This window comes from Bos indicus, chromosome 12 (genome assembly GCF_029378745.1).
Source record: "Bos indicus isolate NIAB-ARS_2022 breed Sahiwal x Tharparkar chromosome 12, NIAB-ARS_B.indTharparkar_mat_pri_1.0, whole genome shotgun sequence".
NCBI lineage: Eukaryota > Metazoa > Chordata > Mammalia > Artiodactyla > Bovidae > Bos > Bos indicus.
Window position 1 is genome coordinate 50,321,215 of NC_091771.1, and position 23,660 is coordinate 50,344,874.

At 41.8% G+C, this 23,660-nt stretch overlaps 1 protein-coding gene across 5 annotated transcripts in view; it reads right to left on the minus strand.

The window, feature by feature from the left end:
* The window catches only part of TBC1D4 (TBC1 domain family member 4), a 210,753-nt gene extending 196,714 nt beyond the window's left edge, over nucleotides 1-14,039 (minus strand). The window contains exon 1 of one of the 5 annotated variants that reach the window (XM_070800342.1): nucleotides 12,732-14,039. In XM_070800342.1, the coding sequence (XP_070656443.1) occupies nucleotides 12,732-13,229 (498 nt within the window). In that variant the 5' untranslated portion in view covers nucleotides 13,230-14,039. Of the gene's footprint in view, nucleotides 1-12,349; nucleotides 12,660-12,731 lie in introns of those variants that run through there. The other 4 variants (XM_019971563.2, XM_019971564.2, XM_019971565.2 and 1 more) reach the window with 4 other exon arrangements.
* Nucleotides 14,040-23,660: the final 9,621 nt, after the last annotated feature.

Genomic DNA, 23,660 nt, shown 5'->3' on the forward strand with positions numbered 1-23,660 from the left:
ATCTGCTGCTACTGCTGGCTTGCATCCTTAGGAAAATTACTGACTTAGTTTTCTCATCTATTAAATGGAGATAAAAATACCTATTTTTAACAGGATTGCTAGAGAAGGGGTCAGCAAACATTTCCTATAAAATGCCAGGTAATAAAAACCTGGGGCTTGGTGGCCATAGGGTCTCTGTCAAAAACACTCAGTACTGTCATTGCAGAATGAAAGCAGCCATAGACAATATGTAAATAGATGAGTGGGGGGTGTGTTCACAGAAAACTGTGTTTAGAAAAACAAAGGGAAGAGTGTGTCAGCCCCCAGGCTAGAGCTGTGGTTGTCAGAGTGAGGTTCTGCACCAGCAGCATCAGTAACTCCTGGGAATTGCTAGAAATGCAAATTCTGGCCCCACCCCACACTTACTGAATCAGAAACTCTGGGGATGGAGGTCCAGCAATCAGCATGAAAATGAACCCTCCAGGTGATGCATGCTAAAGTTTGAGACCCAGAGATCAAATTGCCAACATCCGCTGGATCATGCAAAAAGCAAGAGAGTTCCAGAAAAGCATCTATTTCTGCTTTCTTGACTATGCCAAAGCCTTTGACTGTGTGGATCACAATAAACTGTGGAAAATTCTGAAAGAGATGGGAATACCAGACCACTTGACCTGCCTCTTGAGAAATTTGTATGCAGATCAGGAAGCAACAGTTAGAACTGGACATGGAACAACAGACTGGTTCCAAATAGGAAAAGGAGTTCGTCAAGGCTGTATATTGTCACCCTGCTTATTTAACTTCTATGCAGAGTACATCATGAGAAACGCTGGGCTGGAAGAAGCACAAGCTGGAATCAAGACTGCTGGGAAAATTTCAATAACCTCAGATATGCAGATGACACCACCCTTATGACAGAAAGTGAAGAGGAACTCAAAAGCCTCTTGATGAAAGTGAAAGTGGAGAGTGAAAAAGTTGGCTTAAAGCTCAACATTCAGAAAACGAAGATCATCGCATCTGGTCCCATCACTTCATGGGAAATAGATGGGGAAACAGTGGAAACAATGTCAGACTTTATTTTTCTGGGCTCCAAAATCACTGCAGATGGTGACTGCAGCCATGAAATTAAAAGACGCTTACTCCTTGGAAAGAAAGTTATGACCAACCTAGATAGCATATTCAAAAGCAGAGACATTACTTGGCCAACAAAGCTTCGTCTAGTCAAGGCTATGGTTTTTCCTGTGGTCATGTATGGATGTGAGAGTTGGACTGTGAAGATAGCTGAGTGCCACAGAATTGATGCTTTTGAACTGTGGTGTTGGAGAAGACTCTTGAGAGTCCCTTGGACTGCAAGGAGATCCAACCAGTCCATTCTGAAGATCAGCCCTGGGATTTCTTTGGAAGGAATGATGCTAAAGCTGAAACTCCAGTCCTTTGGCCACCTCCTGCGAAGAGTTGACTCATTGGAAAAGACTCTGATGCTGGGAGGGATTGGGGGCAAGAGGAGAAGGGGACGACAGAGGATGAGATGGCTGGATGGCATCACTGACTCAATGGACGTGAGTCTGAGTGAACTCCAGGAGTTGGTGATGGACAGGGAGGCCTGACATGCTGCGATTCATGGGGTCGCAAAGAGTTGGACACGACTGAGTGACTGATCTGATCTGATCTGATCTGAGTCAAGAAAACGAACATATTTGCATCCTGCTGAAGGAAATGGCAACCCACTCCAGTGTTCTTGCCTGGAGAATCCCAGGGACCGGAGAGCCTGATGGGCTGCCGTCTATGAAGTCGCACAGAGTCGGACACGACTGGAGTGACTTAGCAGTTGTGTGAAAACTGTATTCATCTTAATTAGGTTGAATTGGTTCACAGTGCTTTTCAGGTCTACTATACCTTCTACTTTTCTGTCTGTTCATTCCATTAATTTTTGAGTTTCATATTGAAACTCCAACTAAAAAAATCTTAATTTGTCTACTTAAAAAAATAATTGTATTATATAGTGGAACTATATGTAACTTTGCTCTGTATTTTCCAAGTCTCCCATTAAATGTGCTATCATACTTTCACAATTTAAAAAATAAAAAGAGGAAAAGAAAGAAGTCAAAGTTTGAAAAAGAAACTAAACACATATATACTGCTTAGAGCTAATATTATCATGAATATATATCTATTATTTTTTAACATGGTTCCTAGAAGTTTAGAGCATACTTTCTAAAGATAGAATCAAATGCTGGATAATTGTGGTGGATCAAGCAAAAGAGAGATAACAAACTCTGTTAAACTACAAGACGGGCTTAGGTAAGAATAGTTGAGAAATTGAAGATTTTTTTTAATATACTTTTATTCCAAAGAATTTCAATACTACCTCATATATTAATTAAGCTAGATTTAATTTGGTCATGTTCATACTCCAGTTATTAAAATGAACAATATAATCTCAACATATCTTCACCCTAACTTCCAACAGAAATGAAGGTTTAATATCAATTAACTTCCAGATCCTACATGTCATATTAGTTATTGGTTAGTGGTATTGGTTAGTTATATTAGTTATTAGTTATTGCTATAACTAACACACTTTTTTTTAAGGAATATAGAGCAGGCAATTTTATCAAATGCCATTATTATTTTAACAGAACAATATGGCCATTTGAATTGAGGATCAATGGGGGAAGTTAAAATATAAAGGGCTGTCGAAAAATAAAATATAACACCACCCACTTTCATATTGCTTTATCAGTACTATTAGAAACTAGACAGAAATCTAGTTTCCTAAATTCAGCCTACTGAATCTTCCTCAAATTAGATATAGAATTATGGGTGAATATAGAGGGATCGTGCCTACTACCTATCACTACTAGGCTATGTTCCTGCCAATAGATCTTAGCAAAATTCCATATGAAAGCCAAAATAAAATCAGTAAATAATGGCTAACAGCTTTGGAGGGAACCAACAGGAAGGGGTAAGGACCAGACAACCAGATCATCCCTCAGAAGGGGGAACTCCAGCTTCCAAAAGTGGAAAGAAATTCAATCAAGCAGGCAGTGCACAATATTTAAGAGTCCGACAGTAGACACTGGGTAGTCTCCAAAGTGGAGGATGCAGCGCATGCAACACAGAGTAATGGGGTATCCCACCAGGTATAAAGAAATGTGCGTGCGTGCTAAGTTGCTTAAGCCCTGTCCGACTCTTTGGCTCCTCTGTCCATGGGAGTCTCCAGGCAAGAGACACTGCCTTGCCTGGAGTGGGTTGCCATGCCCTCCTCCATGAGATCTTCCCGACCCAGGGATCAAACCCACATCTCTTAAATCTCCTGCATTGGCAGGCAGGTTGTTTACCACTAGCACCACTTAGGAAGCCCGGTATTAAGACACTGGAAATCTAAGGAACAGAAATACTTGCAGAACCAAGAAGGAAAGCCATCAGTTTAATTTCAGGTAAACTCAAGAAAATCCCTCGAGCTGCCGAGCTAATGAGAATTAAATGGCTGAAGTCAGGGCAAGAGGTGAATTGAAAAAACTGGGAGCTGTCTGAGGCCAGAAGACAGATTTGCTTATTGCTTTGTAAAACCCTAAGCCATAAATACACCTGTCCACATTGTATAACCTATTATGGAAAATGTGAATGAAGATACAATTGTGAGACATAAAATATTACTTGATTTGCTCAACCAGAAACACTGTTTGACTTGCAATCTGAAATTGATTTCAAACTACTCAGAAGTTATATAATACTGACAGTACAAAGTTCTATGTTCTAACTTTGACAATTATAGAAATTCCTGTAAAAATTCTCAAGAGTTTGAAAGTGAGGACTATCCAACTAGTTAAGTTCAGTTCAGTTTAGTCACTCAGTCGTGTCCAACTCTTTGCGACCCCATGAATCGCAGCACGCCAGGCCTCCCTGTCCATCACCAACTCCCGGAGTTCACTTAACTCACGTCCAGGGCATCCACAAAATAAAAGATCTGAAGCAGCAAATTTAGGCTTCTATATTTAACCAGGAAGATCACATTACTAGGAGATCCTCTTTCCAACCCAACCTCTTACAAGAAATAAAACTCGGAAGGGATCAGTAATTTGGAGAATACCTCTGTATCTTTTTCATAGAGCTGCAAATACCTGTGTTAAGATTATCTGAAATTAAACCCATCAAAATTTTAATCTCATACTTTTTTCTCTCTCTGTCATAGGATCATAGATGATGGGAGTCATATTAAATAACACCTGAAAGTTTAAGCCAGGAGTTTTCTGAACTTACCTTTGGTTGTTAGAATACTTTTGAAGATAAATTAAGATGTTAACATGATTATTTTACTGTTACTTTAAATATGGTCACAAAAATCTAGACATAAACTTTAGATACTTACAGCTCTAGCTTTTAAACAATTTTCAAACCAAAGCCAACTTTCAAAATACCCACAAACACAAGTATAAAACCAGTAACAATTACACTAATGAGCTAAATTCAATGTGATGAACGATGTTATTTTCCCAAACACATGCCTATGGCACTGGCTGCCACAGCGTGGGTTCAGCAGGCTGAAGTTATTGTGAACCTATGAATGCTGTTTTGAACCACCTTTCCCTACTTGAACTCCTGCAAAATCATATATCAGCCCATCAGGTCACTGGGATAACCTTAAAATTTACGTATTCTTTCCCTTTAACCCAAGGTAATTAAAATAGCACAACTTGATACCAATATTTTTTGCTTTATTGTATATGTTTTATAATGATGGTAAGATGCACTACTTTTATATTTTATAATTTCACACTTTATAATTATATACTTTGATATTACATTTTTATAATTTATACTTTCTACTTTGTTATACTTTACAATATTTATATCCTTTAAGGGTCAATAAAACAAATGCATGGTTGTACCCATTCTTAAATACATATCCTAAAGAATTTTTATTCTAAACTAAAGTAGTTATCAGGGCTTCCCTGGTGGCTAAGACAGCAAAGAATCTGCCTGCAGTGCAGGAGACCCAGATTCAATTCCTGGGTTGGAAAGATCCCCTGGAGAAGGAAATGGTAACCCACTCCAGTATTCTTGCCTATAAAATTCTAAGGACAGAGGAGCCTGGTGGGCTACAGTCCAGTAGGACATGACTGAGCGGCAACACTTCCCCTCAAAGTAGCTACAAAGGTTGCAAACAAGACTCTCACAGTTTACTTTCCTGCCACTCCTAAAGACACAATGTAAAAGACTAGAGGTCAGCTTCACCAGTCTAACAGATCATGCAGACTTTTCACTTTCCAGTGAAACAAAAATACACACTGGCAAAACTATATCCAAGCATGCATTCAGCATTTCATTATTATTTTATAAATTCAGTGAATACATTTAAATGTGGAGATTTTTAATTAAAAAGTGGGGCGGGGGTGGGGTGGGGGATGGACAAACAGTGCATGATCTCACTTATACATGGAATTTAAAAAGTCAGACTCATAAATGCAAAGAGTAAAAGTGGTTGCCAGAGGCTGGGGGATGGGAGACATAGGGAGATGTTGGTCAAAGGAAACACACTTCAATTATGCAGGATGAGAAAGTTCTGAAGATCTAATAGAGAGTATGGTGACTATAATTAATAATACTATATTGTATACTTGAAATTTGCCATAAGAGTAGATCTTAAGTTTTCTCACCATACACACACAGAGAAAACAATACCTGTCTGAGTTGATGGGTATGTTAATTAGCTTGATGTGGTAATCCTTCCATTTGATATGTATATGAAAACACTACATTATACCTTTAAATATGTACAACTTTTTTGATGGTAAATAATCTGCCTCCAGTGCAGAAGACCAGAGAAGGCAATGGCACCCCACTCCAGTACTCTTGCCTGGAAAATCCCATGGATGGAGAAGCCTGGTAGGCTGCAGTCCATGGGGTCGCTGAGTCAGACATGACTGAGCGACTTCACTTTTACTTTTCACTTTCATGCATTGGAGAAGGAAATGGCAACCCACTCCAGTATTCTTGCTTGGACAATCTCAGGGACAGGGGAGCCTGGTGGGCTGCCGTCCATGGGGTCACACGGAGTTGGACATGACTGAAGTGACTTAGCAGCAGCAATGCAGAAGACTCAGTTTGATCTCTGGGTCTGGAAGATCCCCTGGAGAAGGGAATGGCAACCCACTGCAGTATTCTTGCGTGGAGAATTCCATGGACAGAGGAGCCTGGCAGGCTACAGTCCATGGGATCACAAAGAGCTGGACACAACTAAGCAACTAACACACTTTCACTTGTTAATTATACTTCAGTAAAACTGGAAAACAAAATAAAACAACTATATTTTTTTTTAAATGGGGAAAAAGTGATAGCATAAAGCTTCCTATCACTAACAATTAAAATCATATTTTTAGAGTAACAGATAAGAGATCTATTCACACAGATTGAAAACTGTTTCTACCATTACAAGCTTTGTGCTTTAGGGAAATATTTAAACTTTCTTTAGCTCAGTTTTCTCATCTGTAAAATGGGAGGAAGACTTATACATACTTTACACTGTTACTGTGAGGATAAAATGTGATTACCTAGGACAAGCACTAAAGGCAGTAATATCATCCAGCAAGAGCTCAACAAAGGTTAGCTTTTAAGCATTAAAAAGCTATTTAGATAGACGTACTATTGTGTATGTTTGTAATCACATTACACCCTTAAAGTAACAAGCCAATGGCATGCTTAGTTGATGCCTCCCAATGAATTACTAAATTTGTGTTAATATTTTATATAGACCACAATTCAAACAAAATCCTTTATCTGGTCAATAATTCTGAATGTACTACAAAATTAGTTTATAATTGATCTGTCCCTCATTTTACAGGGGGATATCTCTAACTAAAAACATGGCATGTGGTGGTGCATCGTAAGTCGCTGCAGTCGTGTCCAACTCTGTGCGACTGCATGGACTCTAGCCCACCAGGCTCCTCTGTCCATGGGGATTCTCCAGGCAAGAATACTGGAGTGGGGTGCCATGCCCTTCCCCAGGGGATCTTCCCAACCTAGGGATTGAACCTGTGTCTCTTCTGTCTCCTACATTGGCTGGCAGGTTCTTTACCACTAGCGCTACCTGGGGAGCCACAACAACACGGCAACACAGCCCAAAAGAAATGGGCGTCTAAAATCACCATCCAGATGATTTTAACAAAACAAACAAAAGCCGTGAGATTTTAAAAAGAAAAAGGAGGAGGAAGAAGGGGAAGGAGAGAAAAGTTTGCAATAATCACTCAGAGTAGTCATAATCCTTTTCACCAAATTATCAATTCTGTTTCTTCTTGCCTGATTTTTTTCTTACTAGACAGTATGTTACACATACTGATGTTTTACATGTTAGTTCTGCAGATTCAATAAATAAAGCTTTGATTTTTGCAAAACTGTATCATAACTGAACATTAGACTATATTCCTTATAAATTGATTATGCCATCTGAAGAACCTAAAACGTTGGCTTGAAAGGTAATGTTTTCATTAAACATAGGGCTAGACTCAGCATGTCTGGCAGAATAATGTCTATCTAGCAAAGAAAATAGGCAAAGCTTATTAAGCTATAAAATGAAGAGTTTCTTAAAAATCTTCTGTAGATATTATTCCTCCCCACACTCACCCTGAGCTTTCAAGTTTGAGAACAGCTACAAAAATAACCAAGAGAATAGAAAGGATTATATAGCCAACCAGATGAACAGAATCACTGAAGGCAGTGGGTCTCAAACCGTGGTCCCCAGACCAGAGTCTGAACATCATCAGAGAACTTGATAACATCAGAAACTGAGGGTGGGGGCCACCGGTCTGTTCGAACAAGCTTACCAGGTGATTCTGACACACACTCAAGTTTGAGAAGCTCTGGTTTATGATAAACAAGCCTTGATACCAAACACCACCATCTTCACTATAACACGCCAATTCACAAGTGGGAGTCTCTGGGTATACATTTTTACCCTTCCCCTAGATAAGGTAGTCAGGATCCTACCACAAAGCCAAAGCAGATTAGATCCACCTCAGATTAGAAAGGGAGAGAACAAAAAAAGTGACCAGAGCAAACACGAGGGAAGAGAGCTACCTGTCTAGAATAGCACAAAGTACTTGGAAAGCATAGAGAGAGATGTGAAAATTTCCAGGTTTCTATTTCTCTGGTTTCCTTGTTTGTATATTCCCAGATCCACTGATCCTCAACTCTGACAACACTAAAAATGATCTTTTGAAAATATATGGGTGAAAATTGGTTATCTGAGCAAAGTTCAGAAAATACTATTTTAAAAGAAGCAAAAAACCCACAGGCTTAGAGAACTTAGAGTTGAAAATAAACCATGTCGGGTTCACTTTTTAATTTTAAGAACACAATTTGTAAAATCTCTTTGAAAGTACATTCTTGTGAGCTTCAAGGAATATATACACAAACGAAATCAATGAAAATTACAGCAATCATGTTTTTGTGTTTTAAATGACTACTCATTCTGTAATCTGAAACATATGCTGTTGAGTCTTATGCAAATACATGTAATCTCTAACAAGCGTTACAAACACTAACAATTCTTATTTTTAATATAAAAATATATATATAACATAAAACAAGTTCTGCTTTTTAATGGGGAAATGGAGATAATGCTGCTGCTGCTAAGTTGCTTCAGTCGTGTCCGACTCTGTGCGACCCCATAGACGGCAGCCCACCAGGCTCCCCCATCCCTGGGATTCTCCAGGCAAGAACAGTGGAGTGGGTTGTCATTTCCTTCTCCAACGCATAAAAGTGAAAAGTGAAAGTGAAGTCGCTCAGTATGTAGTATTTTCTGAATGCAACATTCAGGCTCTTTCTGAAAGTAGATAAAGGTAAGTACTTTGAAGAATATTAGTGACCTTCCCAAGATTTTCGGTATAGAATCAGAGATTCTTGGTTTCTCCAACCAGTTTTAAGTCTACAACTCAATTTATGCCAGTGTAATTGTTTTTTAAGTTATGCAGAGTTAAGCACTTTTCAAATATCCAACCTTGGCTGATGTGTGCTGACTGACATTCCTCCCATGCAAGACTACACAGGCTTGAATAAATGGGAAGCAATCTGTATTGGCATATATTTGAACTGGAACTAGTTCACTTGCTCCCAACCCACACCTCTCTTTGCACCTGGGAGAAATAGCTCTGCATCAGAGCATTATGGCAGAGCTCTCCTCCAGGCTGACTAAGGTTTAGCATCCTCAGGCTGACTCTTACCCACCAGGAAGGTGTGGAGCCAAAGGGCACATCACTATGGCAACTCCCCACAACAGACCCAAGCTACTCGCATACACACAGCACTCTCATCTTTGAGGTCACACAGAGATCCACCCCACAAAAGATGTGTGAGTAGATATGCTGCAAAACATCATCATTTTATATACAGAAACCACTATCCTCCATTTCAGTGACTTGGCAGAAACACAAACTTTTCCATTTATCTATGGTCATTTATGTTCCTGTTTGCCCTAAATGGTCCAGTTTTATAGTTGTTATGCCGGTGTAAGTTTAACGACGCCTCCTTTCTCATAAAAATTGTCCTGCATTAAACAATAAGTTACATGGTCAACCAACAGACAAGTCTATTTCAGAAAAGGGACAGGCAAGAGAGACAAAGCAGAGGCTAGTTTACTTAGGGATGTTTGCAGGACTTCTGCTCCAGGCTACCTTCCATATTTTGTTCAGGAACTGTAGAAAATACTTAGGAGATTTAGCCATAATCTTAAAGTCCAACTAAATAATTCTCTGGGGTTTCCCGATGGCTTAGTGGTAAAGAACCCGCCTGCCAATGCAGGAGATGCAGATTCAATCCCTGTGTTGGGAAGATCCCCTGGAGAAAGAAATGGCAACCCACTCCAGTAGTCTTGCCTGGTAAATCCCATGGACAGAGGAGCCTGGCGGGCTACAGTCCATGGGGTCGCAAGAGTCAGATATGATTTAGCGACTAAACAAGAACAAATAAGTCTCTACTTCAAATGTAGAATTGCAAACAGCAAATTTTCTTCCTTCTCATTTCATAGGTGCTCAGAAAAATCCAGAGATTCTACGCTATATGAGGTATACTGCTGGATGGAAATAATGTGAATTCATCCTCAAACAAGTTCAACTGCGGAATCATCACTACTGGGAATCTGACTTATAAATTCTGCCTTCCAAATCATTCTAACTCTCCTCACTATTTCAAAAGGAAATGTGACAAAGAGCGCACAGTATCTAATGACTGCACTTGGCCACTCAACAAATATTTATGTGCAAGATCAAAAGTGGCCGTCCTTAGATCTCTGAAGCCAAACTTCAGATGTGTTTTGTTTAGCCCAGATAGGATTCTTAAATGTTTAAAATACTTGCTAATACTTTAAAATGTGGACTCATATGTAAAAATCCAAATTTCCATTTTCTCTTGAGAAATCAGAAGTTTGGTCAACACTGAGCTTATATTCTGTTAACGTAATTTCCATCTGGAGCTGAGCAGCACCTTGAGAAAGAATTTCCCTATTTAGTTCCCTATGGACCTCACTCAACCATCCTCCCAGCCGTGGAGGTTTGTAACCCTTGATTTATGGCTGGAGATAATTCTTAAGTAGACAACATCTGGCCTTTCAAATTAATGATCCTCTGCCAGGGGCTCTCTAGGTTTGGGGCAAATAGGAATCTACATCTTTAGATCAAAGACTCAACTAGGAAATGACAATAAACAGGAAAAATTTGTTTCTTCTTTTATCAAAAAGCCATTTGGCTTCCACTGCTCCTACATAGCGGGTACATAAGCTTACACATGCTATTATTTGTAAAGTGACCGCACATTCAGGCTCTCAAATCTAAACACAAAAAGGAAGGTAAATAAAATGGGATGTTTTAATTAAACTTCAATGAGTCCAGGGAAAACTCAATAGCTACTGTTGAGAATTTAAGGTGCTATAATCCAGAGACAAACCTTGACCATCAGTGAAATTAGCAATGATGTGTCATGCTTCAGACCTGAAGGAAAGAACTATCAAGAATCTTGAAATATTCCTTAAAGTCCTAAAAAATGCCACTACTTCCATCTTACTCACAGAACCCCAAAACCTTAAAACAATAAAGATAGTGATAAATACAATACTACAACAGTGGAAATAAAGAACATGCTGCCCTCCAACTTCAACATAGCTGACAGCTAAAAATAAATTTTGAACAGATAAGTATGAAATGAAATTCATTTTAATCATGGTTAGGATTCTGAGATCATCTGTAATAAGGTATTTTACCATAATGTAACAGAGGTCCCATAAATCAAAATTGCTCTCTTCACACTGGGAGTTCTGAGCATATTAAACTAGCTTACAAAGTAACTGATGGAATCAGAAGATATTGAACTTTGATTTTCTTCAGCTGAACTATAGGCCTTTTGTGGAAAGCTATTAAACAGACAGTCTTTCTGTTACAGATACTGCTGCTGTTGCTGCTAAGTTGCTTGAGTGGTGTCTGACTCTGTGCAACCCCACAGAGGGCAGCCCACGAGGCTCCTCTGTCCCTGGGATTCTCCAGGCAAGAATACTGGAGTGGGTTGCCATTTCCTTCTCCGTTACAGATACTAGATGCTTTAATTTTTGAAAATGTATATATTCTAGTATCATATGAATTTTCAAAAATTAAAGACTTCCTTATAGAATGTTTTTCTCATCTGTTAATTGGCCAGCTGCTAAAGAACCTGGCCACATAGTACAACTGAGACTATTGATTTACATTTAGACATCACTATTTTCCCAAAGAATCTAAGTACTTTGCCCAAACAAATAAACAACTAAAAAATGACAGCATCTCAGGGACTTTTGACACGGTAAAAAAAAAAAAAAAACCTCTTACACATTTTTTTAAAAAGGGGGGGAGGGGGTGTTGTTGTTCAAGACACAACCAAAATGTGGTAAAGACTGTTTAAATTTCTCTCTCCAGAAGAAAAAAGGATTGTGTCCGTTTCTTAAGGAAGTAAAAATGTACTGTTTGGTAACAGGCACCTCGATTTCGTAAACTCGAGAGAAATGATATTAGAATAGAGATTTTTTTGCCTCTTCTAAGACACTGATTTTTAAATCACGCAAGTGGGTATTGATTCTGTCTCCAATTAGTGTGTAAAAAACGGCACACAAAAAAAAGTCTTTCCGCTCAACATCTAAACGCGGGTTCGTATTTTGCTGACAATCTGACAGTGTCTAGTAACTTCTCCCTAAGCCCGGCTCTGAAACATCTTCCCACATCGGAGACCTGCAGGTGTTATTGTGACGAAGATGCGACCATCCAAGAGGCTAAGGAACAGGGCTCGACCAAGACCCAGGGTGAGTGCGGGGGCCTTTAGGAACCCAACCCTCTCCCGCGTTCACTCAAACACACACCTGCACGCACTCACACCCTCGACCAAGGCCGGGCATGCCATCTCTCCAGTCACACCCCAAGACGTCGGGATCCTGCCAGGACGTGCGCTGCTCCCCGCATCGTCCTAGCTCCTCTGCCGTCTCGAAGCCACTCAGCGTCCCTCTCTCTTCCTCGTTCCTGCGGGTCATCTGCTCCCGCCACCCCATCCGCCCCCAAAAGCCAGCTCCCGAACTCGGGGTCCGAGGAGCCGGACCAGCTGCGCTCAAGTGCGCCACGTGGAGGGCGCGCGCCAGCAGCCGGACCAGAGCCGGTCCTTAACTGGTGGTACCGGAGCCCGCAGCCCCGCCACTCCTCCCGGGTGTGTCGGACCCTCCCCGGGGCCTCGGAGCGGCGCGGTCTTGCCTGATTGGGGTCTGCAGCGCGGAAAACATGGCAGGCCATCTGTGACTCCGGGTCGTCGGGCTGAGCCTTGATCAGGTAAGCAAAGTAGGTGAGGTCCTGGCTGTTGTGGATGAAGCGCGAGATGTGTTGCGCCTTGTGCTCGAAAATGAACACGGCCGGGTTGGGCTGCGCGGCCGTCGAGCCGGAGCCCCCAGTGGCCCCGGCGCCCGGCGCAGGGATGCAACGCAGGAAGGGCGCGCTGAGCACCAGAAGCACCTCGCGGGCCGCCGGCGCCCCGCAGCCGCCCGCCTCGGGCTTCTGGCTGCGCCGGCGGATCTCGGCCATGAGCCAGGGCAGCATGGGTAGCGTGGTCCTGCGGTCCAGGCACGACCCCCCTACGTACCACAGCCGGAACCTTTTGTCGCTCGGCTTCCCCGGGCCAGGCTGCGCCGGGGTGCCAGGCTCGGGCTCCAGTGGGTGCGGGAACGGCTCATCCTGAATGCAGCTGGGGGGCTCCATAACTCACTCCTCCCGAGGAGGGCACGGAGGCCGGGGGAAAGGCCCGCCGCGCCCCCCACCCCCCCAGTTCTCGCGTTGAAGGCGCCGCCGAAACTGTGCCAACTGCTGCGCTGGGCCGTGCGCCCTACTCGGCGCGACCCCGAACTCCGCGCCCTAACGGCCCTGCCCCATGCAGCACTTCTCCGGGCGCGGCTCCCGGGCTTTGGCGGCGGGCACCCGGGCAGCGCCGGCCAGCAGGACTGGCTGAAGAGGGCGAATTAAATCGCCATTCTCCTTTCTCGGGCTCGCGCGTGGGGTCAGACCTCCCGTTCCTCGTCCGCGGCTCCGCGGGGTCCGAGGGCCCTCGCCGCCCTCTCCGGCGCTGCAGAGCCGCTGCGGCCGCCGCTCGCCGCGGGCGGGCACAGGGAGGCTGGGCGGGGAACCGGCTGTGGGCGGGCGGGAGGGGGTGACTTGGGGCGGAGCTGATTCCTACCAGGGTGACCGGCTGTCACCTGGAAGGTCGGGGTCCCTGGGCTTCGGCGCGATCGGTACCCCCGGAGGGCCTGCGAAAACTACTTCGGTGGAAAATAACAAAAACGAAACGCGGCCTCGCGGGGGCCGCTCCTCCTCCGGTCGCTGCAGCCCAGCTCGCTGCTCCTCCTCCTACTGTTCCCGTCCCTCCCTCGCTTCTTCCTTCCTTCCAGGCTGGCTGCTTCTTTAATCCGGCTGCCACCCCGCCTCCGGACGGGCGGGCGGGCGGAGACCGTTGTCTCTGAAAGCTTATCTGAGAAGTCACCTCTTTGCCTCTTTTTCCGGCCGCGGTCCCCGACCGCTCCTCCAACCCGCCCCTCGGGCAGCAGTCTTGCGCCCAGCGCCGGCCCTGCCCCGACCAACTCGTCCTCTCTCGGGTCGCCGAGATCTCCGTTTTCTTTTGGGTGTCTCTGCTGCCCTCTGGAGAAGGGACCATTCTCAATGGGACCCTAAGACTTTTTTTTTTTAAGTAATCATATTTGCTTGGTTTCAGTTCCTTCTAAAGTCTACATGATTTCTGAATCTTATTTACTAATAATCTCAAAAAATACTCATGTTTTAAATCACGAAATTATGATGAATTTTTTTCCATTTCAAAAGAAATTTATGATTCTTTCATTAACACACACAGGGGCTTTGGTCATCTGAACAAAGAATATTTTTTTTTAAGGAAGGTTTTTTAGGTCTTTGTTTTTCAAGGGAAATGAACACTTGTTACACGTTTGATTTTGACCTCAAGTCCTAATCAGATCTACTACCCTGGTGACCTAGAAGGAACTTTGTTGGCTCTGATATGCTTTTCCCTTTCTCAAGGCTCTCAAGGCTCTTGGTAGACTGTCTCTTTGATGCTGTTCTCTTAAACCTCTCTATTGTGTGAGAATATTACAATAGTAAAGTGTACTCCATCATTCCCTGTTCAAACTGCTTTGTCCTTTAGGGTCAGAGTAGCGCTTAGTCACTCAGTCACATCCGACTCTTCCCAAACCCAACAGTATCCCGCCTGGCTCCTCTGTCCGTGAGGATTCTTCAGGCAAGAAGAGTGAAGTGGGTTGCTATGTCCTCCTCCAGGGAATCTTCCCAACCCAGGGATCGAACCTAGGTCTCCTGTATTGTAGGCAGATTCTTTATTGTCTGAGCCACCAGGGAAGGAGCTAAGAGAGGGTTATTGTAAGATTATATCTTACAATATAATCAACCCACTTCCTTCCACTGCCTCCTCAACCCACTTCCCCTCACTCGAAATGCTTAAATATTACCACCCCGTATCTGTTTGGAATGGGTTTTCTAAATAAACACACCTGACAGGTTATACAGTGTGCACAAGACAATATGCCACAAAACACCACTCTCTTCCTTTCTCTCACAGAGGTATTCAAGTTCCAAAATATATTCCCACCATGTTCCATGTCCATCTGTCTTTTGGTTTTTCCCAGTCTTATCCAAAGCAGTCTCATTCCTACATTCTTCATCCACTACATCAAAGTAGTGCCTTCCACTGCACCTCTAAAGTTGGAAGATTGTGATCCCAAGTCTCCAAAATTCCAGAAAACAATCCGGTCACATGGTAACAGCAAAATACAAGGCCTTGCCCAACATTTCAAAACACCGCAAACTAACAAAAATAAACTGAAAAAAGTTTTGATTAAGTCCTATTTCCCTTGTGAGAGCATTTCCCAAACAAAAGTTATTTTTTATGAACCAAATACATCTGACAATCTACACCCATATCAAGGTCACCAATCACTGACCCTAGGGCAGATTGTGCTTGTGCTTAGTCACTCAGTCCTGACCAACTCTTTGGGACCCCATGGACTGTAGCCAGGATCCTCTGTCCATGGAATTTTCCAGGCAAGAATACTGGAGTGGGTTACTCCAGGGGATCTTTCCAACCCAAGGAGGGAACCCAGGTCTCCCACATTGTGGATGAATTCTTTACCATCTCAACCGCCAGGGAAGCCCAGGGGAGACTGTTACATGAGCAAAAGAAAAATACATGTAAAAACAGAATAGAGAAAATGAGGAGCTGTTTCAATTTCCTCCAGGTGTCAACCCATTCTTACTGAGTGCAGTCCAACAGCTGTAAATGTCAACCCTCCTTCAGGACAGTTTGCTTTTCTCTACCTGCCAGACTAGCTCCACCAACATTCCCTTGGCTTTCTCCTCTGACTTCTGGCACAACCCACACTCTCATCACACTCTCATCAGCTTCCCCACTAAGATGCTGAAGGTGATTCAAGACTTTCTCCTCCGAGGTCTCCCCCCACATCATGGCATCCGGTCCCATGACTTCATGGGAAATAGATGGGGAAACAGTGGAAACAGTGTCAGACTTTATTGTTTTGGGCTCCAAAATCACTGCAGATGGTGACTGCAGCCATGAAATTAAGACGCTTACTCATTGGAAGGAAAGTTATGACCAACCTAGATAGCATATTCAAAAGCAGAGACGTTACTTTGCCAACAAAGGTCCATCTAGTCAAGGCTATGGTTTTTCCTGTGGTCATGTATGGATGTGAGAGTTGGACTGTGAAGAAAGCTGAGCGTGACAGAATTGATGCTTTTGAACTGTGGTGTTGGAGAAGACTCTTGAGAGTCCCTTGGACTGCAAGGAGATCCAACCAGTCCATTCTGAAGGAGATCAGCCCTGGGATTTCTTTGGAAGGAATGATGCTAAAGCTGAAACTCCAGTACTTTGGCCACCTCATGCGAAGAGTTGACTCATTGGAAAAGACTCTGATGCTGGGAGGGATTGGGGGCAGGAGGAGAAGGGGACAACAGAGGATGAGATGGCTGGATGGCATCACTGACTCGATAGATGTGAGTCTGAGTGAACTCCGGGAGTTGGTGATGGACAGGGAGGCCTGGCGTGCTGCGATTCATGGGGTCACAAACAGTCGAACATGACTGAGAGACTGAACTGAACTTAACTGATTGTCCATCTGGTGGCTCAGATGGTAAAGAATATGCAGGATACCCGGGTTCAATCCCTGGGTCAGGAAGATCCCCTGGAGAAGGAAATGGGAACCCTCTCCAGTATTCTTGAGAATCCTATGGAGAGAGGAGCCTTGTGGTCTATAGTCCATGGGATTGCAAAGAGTTGGACGTGACTGAGCCACTAACACGCACACTTTATTGTCCATCTTGCAGCTTCCCAGGGGGCTCAGACAGTAAAGAATCTGCCTGCAATGCAGGAGACCCAGTTTTGATCCACCAGAACTTGGTTCTGGTCTTCAGATATGCTCTCACGTGCTCTCAGGTGAAAGCCATGACATCCTCCAGCAGCCTGTTGATGACAAAGCAGAAAATGCTCCAAATCTTCCTACAGGGCCAGCACTGCCACTTCCGCCTGTGCTTCTACCTAGCCCATGTCCAGGGTGAGCATATTTCCTGCCTTCTCTTCAGAACTGCACCCCCCCCCCCCCCAACCTGCCCTAGGATGGCTGATCAACAGTTACTGCTCAAGTCAGAGCCACCTGCACTACTTGTCAATAGTATTTTAGAATTATCTTTTTAAAAATCTCCCTCTACTTATTTTGCTTTACAACTTCTCTGAAAGGAAACAGAGTTGCATGCAAACTGCGTGCAAACACAATCACGATAAAGTATTTTTAACTCCAATTTCACTTTAAGATATGACATGGTATGACAAACATGCATCTTCGTAGCTTTTGGTGCAGCCGATTTCTTAAAATATGGAAAAGTTCCATTTTATCATTGTATCTACCCAGTTCAGAGCTAGTACAGAGATTTCTCACCCTTTTATATGCAGTAATATGTCAATATATTTCCAAGGAACACAAAAAACATTCTAGGGAAAATCTAACCATTCTAATTTTTAAAAAGAAAGAAGTTACTTTTTTTTTTTTAAACAGAAAGTCTGGCTATCTTTTTTTTTTTTTAATTTTTTAAATATGTTTATTTAACTGGAGGCTAATTACTTTACAATATTGTATTGGTTTTTCCATACATTGACATGAATCCACCATGGGTGTACACATGTTGCCCATGCTGAACCCCCCTCCTACCTCCCTCCCCATCCCATCCTCTGGGTCATCCCAGTGCACCAGCCCCGAGCATCCTGTATCATGAATCAAACCTGGACTGGCGATTCATTTCACATATGATATTATACACGTTTCAATGCCATTCTCCCAAATCATCCCACCCTCGCCCTCTCCCACAGAGTCCAAAAGACTGTTCTATACATCTGTGTCTCTTTTGCTGTCTCGCATACAGGATTATCGTTACCATCTTTCTAAATTCCATATATATGAAGGTTCTTTTTTTAAAAGCAAATTGGACTTTTGTTCTTTTCACTCATTGAATTATAATTAAGAGGTAAAAAGTAAACAAAAGAAGTGGGGAAAAAAACTGAAAGTTCTCAATTTTCTGCAAAGAACTTACAGGAAAAATGAAAATCTAGGTTTCTCTCACTCTTATTATTTTTTTCAGTTTAATGGTATTCTCACTTTCTATAAAGTTCTGGGACTATTTTTATCCTTTATGTAGGATCACAATGATCAATTATTATTCCTATGCTGAATTTCTGGATGCACCCTGATAGCTCTCATAAATAGAATTTAAGCTACAAGATAAAGACATTATTAATGGGTTAGATTTACTCAGCTGGTTTACTCACACCACCACGCCTTTGTGCAAAGTAGAACCCTGTCTCAAGAAGCAGAGACAAGTTCTTGGAATATGATTAAAACATTCTAGAACCTTATCAGAAACTCTTATACAGATCCATTTCCCTAGGCCACATATTTGAGATCTATAAAAGACAAAGAAAAGAACAGAGATCTTGGGAAAGCACAGACGTCTTGTGGGTTCTGTCAAATCAACAAGCTTGGGAGCTAGGATTGAATTTGGAGCCCTGGCAGGCCATTTCCTACTGGTGAAAGAACACGATGCAATAAACAACATCTACTTATTGACAGAAACACAGAAGAACTGTCTTTTATTACATAACATCCTAAGCGTGATTGCTTCCTTCTCTGGCAGGCCCTCAGCCATTTCTCTGTGACTTTTTTGTGTGATGTTTATCTTATCAGGCATTAATGAGCATTATTACTTTTACCAATATCTGATCCTCTCTGTATCCTGACACATGGGAAGATAGGCAAAATCATAAGACTTGTTTTGGCAGGAAAATGTGACCAGAAGTGGCTTGGGTCACATCTTGAGTAGAAGCATTTAAGGCCCCAGCTCACTCTTGCTGTCCAGCCCGACTCTTCCCCTTCAGTGATCATGGTGGAAACGTCCACCATGAAGGCTTCTTGTGATCATAGCATCAGCACATGGAGGACAACTGTCTTGGAGAACCTCCCAGGCACACAGCACACTTCCTATGAGTGGGAAATAAACTTTTTTCACTTTGTTAAGCCACTGGGATTGTGGAGTTGTTTGTTGCTGCTGCTGCTAAGTTGCTTCAATCATGTCCGACTCTGTGCAACCCCAGAGACGGCAGCCCACCAGGCTCCCACGTCCCTGGGATTCTCCAGGCAAGAACACTGGAGTGAGTTGCCATTTCCTTCTCCAATGCATGAAAGTGAAAAGTGAAAGTGAAGTCGCTCAGTCGTGTCCGACTCCTAGCGACCCCATAGACTGCATCCCACCAGGTTCCTCCATCCATGGGATTTTCCAGGCAAGAGTACTGGAGTAGGGTGCCATTGCCTTCTCCAGGAGTTGTTTGTTACCTTGCTGTAAATCTATTCTATCCTGTTCAGTAAGGTTATTATACTATGGTATATAAGATATCTTATATAACTTGCCTTATTATCATTTATGGGCTCCCAGGTGGCGCTAGTGGTAAACAACCCATCTGCCATAAGAGACTCCAGTTCCATCCCTGGGTCAGGAAGACCCCCTGGAGGAGGGCATGGCTTCCCACTCCAGTGTTTTTGCCTGGAGAATCCCCATGGACAGATGAGCCTGGCAGGCTACAGTTCATGGGGTCGCACAGAGTCGGGCACAAGTGAAGTGATGTAAGACACACACACATTATCATTTATACATTTGGTTTATTGCATGAATGAACCACATGGTAAACTATTACTTTCTTACTAACATTGTATCACCTGCAGAAACTTAGAGAATTGTATGCACATTAAAAAGTATACAGTTATAGTTTGACCACTTGAATTTAGAAAAGGACAAGAGGATGAAGATACAATTTAAAATGTTTGGTGGCTATTATACCAAAAATCTGCAGGTATATGATGTTTACTAAATGGTGGGGTAATAAATCATCCTCTGACACCCCCAAACCTTCCACTTCCACTGCTACCCCTCAAAAAGGCCAAAGCATATGTTCATGAGATGCATCTCTGACAATATGAAGAAGTATCTACTAAACAGCCCTGTAGGCACTGCTACCGATGTATCCGAAAGTGTACCTTATATATTTTTTTAAAGTGCTCCTTTACTATCCCAATATTATAATGTTTTCAGCATTGACTAGAAGCTGTAACATTCAGTCAAATCCTAGTTTAAAAATTGTACTACATGAGAATTATAAGAGCCCAAGCTAGCACATAAGATTGGAAAGATTCATTGCAACCTCTTAGCTTGTTTCCTTTCTTCCAGGCACTAGTGTGCTCTCTTTTTTTTCTCTGTGTCTCTCTGTCTCTCTCTTGCATTCTGTGTCCTCCCTAGACATCTACTTTTCCTTCCCTGCTCAAAAATCTCTAACTAAAGATACATATTTCCTAAAGCTCAAAGCACAAATCTTTCTAGTCTTATAACTGCTGCCCATGGTCCCCCCATTCCCTCAGCCAAATAATCCTTCGATTCTCAATGTATTATATGCTCAGTTCTTCATGGGGCTTCATAAGCTTCTTTTTCTCCCCAATTGCCCTTGCTTCCTGCAGCCAACAACTTGAATTTCCGTCATCTTTCACAACAGAAATACTCATCTATTGTTCATGACCCAAGTCAAGAGTCATGTCTTCTGTGAAGTTATTTCTTACTTCCCCAGTCAGAGTTAGTGGCCCTATTTTCTTTGGTCTTTTTTTTTTTTTTTCTTACTACATTTACTACTGTAGCTCTTATTACATTTATAATTACTGGGTGATTTGTCTATGCCCACCCCCCACCATGAAGAGAGCATCTTGAGAGAAAGGATTATTGGTTTTGTGCTGTATTTTATTCCAGCTGAAACTACAGTAGATGACACTTATTAGGGTCTTTATAAATTCATTCCAATCCCAAAGAAAGGCAATGCCAAAGAATGCTCAAACTACCTCACAATTGCACTCATCTCACACGCTAGTTAAGTAATGCTCAAAATTCTCCAAGCCAATCTTCAGCAATATGTGAACCATGAACTTCTAGATGTTCAAACTGGTCTTAGAAAAGGCAGAGGAAACAGAGATCAAATTGCCAACATCCGCTGGATCATTGAAAAAGCAAGAGAGTTCCAGAAAAACATATATTCCTGCTTTATTGACTATGCCAAAGCCTTTGACTGTGTGGATCACAATAAACTGTGGAAAATTCTGAAAGAGGTGGGAATATCAGGCCACCTGACCTGCCTTTTGAGAAACCTGTGTGCAGGTCAGGAAGCAACAGTTAGAACTGGACATGAAACAACAGACTGGTTCGAAATAGGAAAAGGAGTATGTCAAGGCTGTATATTGTCACCCTGCTTATTTAACTTATATGCAGAGTATATCATGAGAAACACTGGGCTGGATGAAGCACAAGCTGGAATCAAGATTTCCGGGAGAAATATCAATAATCTCAGATATGCAGATGACACCACTCTTATGGCAGAAAGTGAAGAAGAACCAAAGAGCCTCTTGATGAAAGTGAAAGAGGAGAGTGAAAAAGTTGGCTTAAAGCTCAACATTCAGAAAATTAAGATCATGGCATCCGGTCCCATTACTTCATGGCAAATAGATGGAGAAGCAGTGGAAACAGTGTCAGACTTTATTTTCTGGGCTCCAAAATCACTGCAGATGGTGACTGCAGCCATGAAATTAAAAGACACTTACTCCTTGGAAGGAAAGTTATGACCAAGACTACATATTAAAAAGCAGAGACATTACTTTGTCAACAAAGGTCCATCTAGTCAAGGCTATGGTTTTTCCAGTAGTCATGTATGGATGTGAGAGTTGGACTATAAAGAAAGCTGAGCACAGAATTGATGCTTTTGAACTATGGTGTTGGAGAAGACTCTTGAGAGTCCCTTGGACTGCAAGGAGATCCAACCAGTCCATCCTAAAGAAGATGAGTCCTGAGTGTTCATTGGAAGGACTGATGTTGAAGCTGAAACTCCAGTACTTTGGCCACATGATGCGAAGAGCTGACTCATTTGAAAAGACCCTCATGCTGGGCAAGATTGAGGGTGGGAGGAGAAGGGGATGACAGAGGATGAGATTGGATGGCATCACCAACTCAATGGACATGAGTTTGGGTAAACTCTGGGAGTTGGTGATGGACAGGGAGGCCTGGCATGTTGCGGTTCATGGGGTCTCAAAGAGTTGGACACAACTGAGGAACTGACCTGAACTGAACTGAAATATTGAGTGAATAAATGAATAAATGGCAGATGAGAATTTAAGAATCTAAAGTTGAAGAGAGGATTTTTAACATCACAGAGGCAATATGCCAAAATGATTTAATTAGCTAATTTCAGGTAAATGTACTAACTATATCCATCAGCTAATTAAAAATACTAGAAAATAACAGAATTCCTCTCCAAAATTGTGGTAGAGTTCTGACTGGAGATCGTAAGCAGAGCACAAGTGTTTATGACTGAATAACAATTTCAGATACTATCAGGACTTTCCCCTATTGTTCCCTGTGACTTTTCCCAACCCAGGCAACCTAAATATTGCTTATTCAGGAAAACGATGACACAGCAGAACACAGATAAGAACCTGGCAAAGGCAAAAGATTTTGAATACTATGTGCTCTCAGAGTCAGTTTCTATTGCTCTTCATACTGAAAAAAAAAAAAAAAAAAAAGTTTTCCCAAATTTGGGAGATAGAGATGAAGAGAGAGGAAATAAATAAAGGACAGTTATTAGAAAACTAGATATAAAAAAAAAAAAAGAAAACTAGATATAAAAAGTATGATTTTCAAGTCAGTAGAATATTGATCTATCTAGTAGGAAAGGAAAGGGAATAAAAAGAGAAAAAGATGAGAAAGGAAACAAAATTAAAGTGTGGTAATTAGGAAACTTAAAATAGTATGGCAATAGTAACTCCATACAGTAACCATACTAAATGTAAGTTAGTTACTCTAATAGATCAAAAGATAAAGACTTAAAGATCCAGAAATATGTTGTCTACAGAATCACTTTTAAAACAAAAGGATATACAAACAATTGAAAATAAATAGAAGAAAATATATTAGGCATACATGAATGAAAAGAAAATCAGGGTTGTGGTTTCAGTGTCAGATTAAATAGAATTTAATGTAATGAAGGGGGTCATGAAGAAATATTTGCCGGTATAAGTATTAAGAAGATGATATTATACTTAAACATTTACACCCTAAATTGCTGTCAGATACAAAAAACAGCAACAAAAATAATAACAGAAAAAAAAATAGTGATTTTTAACAAATCATTCTCAGATACTATAAGATTAAATAAGCTAAATATAATCAAATTTCTAAATTTAATAGTATGATTTACAGTTTAAATATATGTAGTGAATAAATGAATAGATAATACAAATTTTTTTTATAGAACACCTGTGAAAGTGGCTAAAAAATGACTATGAACCACATCACCCAGGAAGCCCATAAATTCCAAAGGATTGCTATTATATACAATATATTTTCTGATTAGTATTCAAGGTAATTAGAAATTGAGAACATAGGCTTATAAATCCATATATCTGGAAAGTAATAAATATGGCATTGAATAATCCTGATTAAAAAGAAAATTTTAAATGTATAGAATTAAGT